General features: G+C 47.8%; 1 protein-coding gene across 6 annotated transcripts in view; it reads left to right on the top strand.

Moving 5' to 3' along the window:
- The first annotated feature begins 335 nt into the window (after positions 1-335).
- Positions 336-6,000, top strand: part of LOC108926034 (RNA binding protein fox-1 homolog 2-like) — a 31,904-nt gene continuing 26,239 nt past the window's right edge. For 2 of the 6 annotated variants that reach the window (XM_029250429.1, XM_029250430.1), the window contains exon 1: positions 337-2,229. In XM_029250429.1, coding sequence (XP_029106262.1) covers positions 1,975-2,229 — 255 coding nt within the window. In that variant the 5' untranslated portion in view covers positions 337-1,974. Of the gene's footprint in view, positions 2,230-6,000 lie in introns of all 6 variants that reach the window. The other 4 variants (XM_029250428.1, XM_029250427.1, XR_003797552.1 and 1 more) reach the window with 3 other exon arrangements.

The following is a 6,000-nucleotide window of genomic DNA, read 5'->3' as shown; positions in this document are numbered from 1 at the left end:
CCGAATGACAAACAAAATTCAGCACTAGACGGGAGATATTTGCGACTCACATTGACATTAACTTCAGTTAGTATTACTTCTCATGGGAATACCGTACTATACATCGTCACCACATGACGCCTCTTTCCAGTTCATACTGGAGCCTTGATGCCCCGCCAGCATTTTCCATTCGACATTACTACTCGTGTCCACTAGGTGTCGCGCGCGCACAAACGGCAGTAACGAGCAAATCACAGAGCGGCTACGACTGACTACCGTTTCCTTTAAGTCGCTGTTAAGCGTTGTGCGCGCTTGTGTGGCGCGCGCGGTGGGACTTCTTTTGTATGAACTCCTGCTGATCCAATTGGACGGTGTAAAATGTACTCAATCGACACACCTCTTCACTGTGGGTTGCGTCCCCATCCTCCTCTGCTGGGACTAATAATCGCCTATCTATCTGTGCTGTGAGCGTAATATTAAGTGTTTTATTATGGGGGGTGTAAATATGGAATGGGAGAAGGATCCAGGTTCAAATGTGCGTGTGTCCAAAGACTCGGAGCGTGGAAAAAGGAAGGGGGCGCACAATTCCCAACAAAACATCTGTGATGCATTTTTAACAAGACGGAAAACGCAACTCGGAGAGATCCGTCCGTTAAGGACGTCCCACGTCGAAGTGATAAATACTTTATCATTGTATCAAACAGGGTTTACATGTTCCGGTGTTGAGCTGCGTGGAATTAAAGAGAAAATTCTGCCCGTGTGTTGAGGAGGAGGAGGAGGAGGGGGAGGAGGAGGAGGGGAAACAGGACGGAGGAGCGGACAACCAAGTGGGAAAAGAAGGAGGGGATTGAGACACGACGGAGAGGAAATCGAGTTCCTCGGCAGCCAGAGCAAAAGGAACGGCTGGGAAGGAAAGAAAGAAGGGCAGAAAAAAAAAAAAAACAAAACAGAAAAGGACGGAAGGAAGGGAGGAAGGAAGGAAGGAAGGAAGGAAGAAGAGGGTGAATAAAAACCGAATGGTTGTGGAAGAGCTGCGAGAGCTTTCCCATCGAGAGAAGAAAGGAATAAGACCGAGACAACAAGGATTTTTAGAGGACGGCAACAAGAAGAAGAACAAAAAACAGCACTGATCACATCGAGTTAGCGGGCTGTGTCACTGAGGGGACCGGACCCGAGGCAGGAATCGTGTTATCCGAGGTAGCGGTGCGGATTTGTCTTGTGTTTTTGGAACATCGGTCCAGTTCCGTGGTTCCTGAACATCGTATTAGGGGGGCTGTCCGTCGTTCGGGTCTTTATTCGTTTTGAGCGGCTATGTTTTCTTCTTGTCCTGATTTAGGAAAATAATCTCATTCTATAAAATCAGATTTAATCACGGAGAGAAAAAAATGCTGTCGCCAATGATGTAAATGATACATTTTTGGGGTCTGTTCGTTTTCAGGCACAAATGATTTTATTGTAGCTATTTTTTTTAAAAAAAAAAAAAAAAAAAAAAAAAGCTACATGGGCATCAGTCTGTGCGATCGATGCATTTTCAATGCGTCCGTTTCATCGAGCGCTTGTGTTAATTGCCAGAAGGCCCTGTGTAGCTAATTAAAAATAACAGGCCTAAGATCAAATTGCAGTGCGGGTTACACTGGCCGCTCAGCAGTATTATTGCGCGTAATTCTTTTCTGTAGGTATTTCGGGGTTGCTGCAGAACACATGACTGTTTATTTCTCCCTCTCTCACACACATACACACACATACACACATACACACTACAGATCAATACATCGCACATCACATCGGAGCCTCTCGCTTGTTTGTTGTCGTCCTTAAGGCACCGCAGCGCGGGCTTCATGTTGTCGAGCAGAAACCACAATTCATTGTGAGCGCGTGAGAAGGAGGCTTTTTTTTTCGGGAGTCGACGGCATTTCCCCGTTCATTAAAGAACAGGGAATTTCTTCGCCGAGGGGAGGGCAGACCGTGTGCGTATAAGGAGGACGGTGTCGTTCAATGTTAATGTCGACCGACGTCGCCTCGATCATGTTGCCCGTGTCCCGGGGAATGATGGACCGGGACAGGGACATGGACGGTGCCGGCGGCGCGCACGCGAACCCGGCCGGCGGCGGTTCGGCCGCAGTTCGGGGCATGAAAAGAGGAGACCCGGAGCCCGACGGACAGGCGGCCGCCACGTCCCTCAGCGAGCTGGCCGGAGCCGAGTGCAAGAGACCGCGGATGGAGGGCGCCGGGGGCGACATGGTGGTACAGGTGAGCGCTGCCAGCTGCCTGGCTTCCGTTCGCCGCAGTCAGAGCGAGAGGAAACACCGCAGGCAGGGCAGGCAGGGGAGTCGACGAATATGCCCTGGCTGTGTTCCGCGGGCCCGCACACTAAATTATACACTCAGTCACTGTGTGTTTCCCTAGGTGGGTCGCTCGTGGTGGCTTAAAAATCATGTGTCCTGCCGCAGAAATGTCAACGCATCGCACGGATGTCCACAGCTTTGTTTGTTCTAGGTTCTGAAGAAGCATTCGTTATATATGGTGGCGAGTGTGGAATCTTATCCCCCCGAGCAGAAAATGGTAGAAATGTGAGAAATGGACTCGCAGCAGTAGAGGCAGAGGCGGCTGTAGGAACGTGATGATCGAGACCACCGCCCCCCCCTCCCTCCCTTCCCAACGTGTCCATGTTTTCGTGCACATGGGTGCGAACTGCGGGCTTGTAACAGTTACCCGGGGGAGACAAAGGTAATGCGATAGAGCGCGCGCGGAACGAGCCGGGGGCCTCAGTCATTGTCTCGCGCCGCTTGCGTTCCGTTCGTCCGTTCGTTACTTGGTTCACACGGCGAGCACAACGTGTAAAATTAGCCCGATTCTGAGCACACAATGAGGACGGCAGCCGATTTGAACCCGTCTCAAACAAAAGGCTTTTAAAAACAAGTCAAGTGGGCTGGGTTTTACTTAACAGTAACTTAATAATTGTTAATTAATAAAAAACTCCAGGTTTTGAATGAGGACTGTATTATCAGTACCAAGTGCAACTGTGTATAATTCCTGTCAGATTTTTTTCTTCATTTTTAATCAAGGTGAAAGAAGGCAGGGATGGGGGGGGGTAAACACTAAGGGGGGAGGGGTCTCTACAGGAGAAACAAAGAAGTAATCCCAGGGTGAGGCTTTTGGGGAGAGCCTCCAAGACCCCCGACAGGACCCTGCTGAGCTGTGTGTCCCCCCCCCCCCCGAGCTCCTGCAGCACGTCACCACACCGCTGGGCCCTGGACCTTCAGCAGAGCCACACACGCTGACCCTCAGGGCGTCCGCCCCAAACGTGCCCTCGCGGCCGCCATCAGCTGTACACGTTTTTCTCTCGCTCTTTCAAACGATTCTTTATGGAAGTAAAAGGCCAGTGAGGAAAATTTGAACTCGGTAGTCGAACGCGGCGTGATGACCATAAAAGGCCTGTAAATGCTTAGTTTTCGAAGCCACTATATATGGGATTAACGTGGTGCGGCGGATTTTTTGCAAGCGGTGAATCTGCAAGTCGTTATTTGTGTATCGGTTTCCGTTTCCATCCAAATGTGTCTATTTGTTCTATTTGCACAGGAGATTGGATTAGTGTAGTATTAGCATGTTCCTGTTTCTGGCAGCAAGAATGAAAAAGGGGACTCCGCATGCAACATGTAAGGGTATGCAGTTCGGCAACGGCAGAAAGATGCGTATCGGTAGTGTTAGGATAATGATGATGGTGATGGGGATGAAGATCAGGAGGAGGAGTAGATCCAGGTTTAGCTCTGTGTGTGTGTGTGTGTGTGTGTGTGTGTGGTGGAGGTGGAACCTGTGAGACTGAATGTGAACCAAATGTAAGTGGCAGATGGATCCAGATGGGAAGGACTAAAATGTGGGCGACAGAATACATGTGTACCTTGAAATAAAAAAGGTAAGATCAAGGTATCGGCTAATAGATTCTGTTGCCGTAAATTTCAATAGTGCAGAGTTATGCGGAACGTTCCAGATACGCTTCCAGACATAATCATACAACTTTTATATGAACGTATAAAATGCGATGTTGAAAAAATCAGTTTTTCTTAGTATTGTTTACCCCCTCCACACACACACATTGCTCTTTGCGCCTCCCCCTGTTAATCCTACCCCTCAGGCTAATTTCCAAATTGCTAATTGACTCCTACTCAGCAGACCCTGTTTTTGCCAATGAGATTCTCTGCTCCCGTGTTCCATCTGTCTCCCCCCTCTCTGTACAGTATTGATGCACTCCAGTGAGCAGTGCAGTCCAGTGGATACATTATTTACTTTATTCCCTACCCCCTCCCTCGCTCGCCCGCTCTCTCTCTCTCCTCCAGAGCCGATTTTTCCTATCATTGGCAGCAAAGAGGCTTTGTGTTACACTAACAAGATCAAAGCTCATTTAGGGGCAGGCATTAACCAGATTGATCTCTGACAGGGAAGGAGTGAGAGCCTGGGCTTTATTACACCCTACATATGGAGCTTGAATTGGCTGGACATCACTGTATTATTAAGATTCAGCATCTTGCACTCACTGTGCTTTCCTTTCCATTTTGCCCGATTAAGCTTTTCTTTTTATTTTTTTTTTTAGATCGTCTTGCAGTCTTTCAACCTGCTCTTTGTTTTCTGTTTAATGATTGTTACTGAACTTTGAGCATAAGTGCAGCCATGGCACCCTTGACCCCGTTGATAAGCGCTGGAGTAAAAGCATGGCAGGTGTTACGAAATGCCTGGCCCATTAACCAGGTACCTGTTAGATTACGTACTAATCGTAATGTATGTAACCTTCGTGATTTTCACAATCCCTGCCTGTTATTACCATCTTTATGCTCTGTTTGTTGTTACTTCTGCCGCATTTTAGAGTTCCAACGTCGCCTTCGTCATGCTTACGGAATGTATTTCTTGGATGCGCTTTCTGCGCTCTTCACTTGTCTCCTGTGCCTGTGTTCACTTATGAACCCCCACCCCTCACTCCCACCCTCCAACCAAGGTCTGTTAAAATCATGTAATTTAGTTCTTCCCTTTTTTTCTCTCTTATTCTTTAATTCCCATTACGTTTAGCAAAATTTTTGCTCACCGACGGGTGCTACCTGTCAGCACAGCATGTTCAACTCCTCCCAGGCCATTTTTTTCTCTGCTATGAGGCTAATTTGAATCAATAGTGTAATATATCTCAAATCCACGATGACTTCTGGATAAGCACTTTAAAGAACTAAAAGGCACCGACAGGAAAGAAGGCTTTGTGGATTTGAAATGATGTTCATCTGATGTTCCAAACGTGCATTGAGAAGAGAGAGTGACCTTTCAGTCGCCGTATACAGTACCTGTGAGCACTGGTGGTGCCAGGGTGGTGCCAGGGTCTGGCAAAGGAGGTCCGAATCTGTTTCCTATCTGGGTCCTTATTTTCCTCTGCCCCCTAATGAAATTTAGGCACACAACATTCCTTTTGTATAACTCATTTTTTACTCATTTACTGTTCCCTTGCTTGTTTCTCTTACAGCCTCTCAGTTTTCTTTCTCTGCTCTTGGTTACCCTCTTACCGCCTCCTTATTCACTTTGCTTTCCTTGCACTGCTTTTCTGTCCTTTCCTGCATCTCTCCACCCCTTTCACCCATTCTGTCTCCCTCCCCTCGTCTTCTACCGACAGATTGATTCCAGATGTTACGAAAACCTGCTCCCCTTCTCATTCCTCCCCTTCCATCTTGCTTCATCAGTAATATAAAAATATGCTTTCTGCCGTTCCTTCTTGCTGCAGACATAAGCAGCAACGCAAGCGGTGGAAAGTAACTTTGGCCTCCCATGTGGCAGCTCTTAGAGCTCTTCTGTAGAGCATATTTCTTCCATGGGCTCCCTTATTTATCATTAATGCCCTGGCAGAAATTCATGTGCCCCGTTCCAGCCTGAAGGGCTCTAGAGTCCACAGTTTAAAGCTTTTGTTTTTCCGCGTTTGAGGAAGTTCATGGTTTTACCCTCAGAACAGCTAACCTGTCATGTTTGTAGTTTTCGCTGGGGAGTTTGACCAAG

This window comes from Scleropages formosus, chromosome 3, assembly GCF_900964775.1.
Source record: "Scleropages formosus chromosome 3, fSclFor1.1, whole genome shotgun sequence".
Classification (NCBI taxonomy): domain Eukaryota; kingdom Metazoa; phylum Chordata; class Actinopteri; order Osteoglossiformes; family Osteoglossidae; genus Scleropages; species Scleropages formosus.
This window is presented reverse-complemented; position numbering and strand designations above follow the sequence as displayed.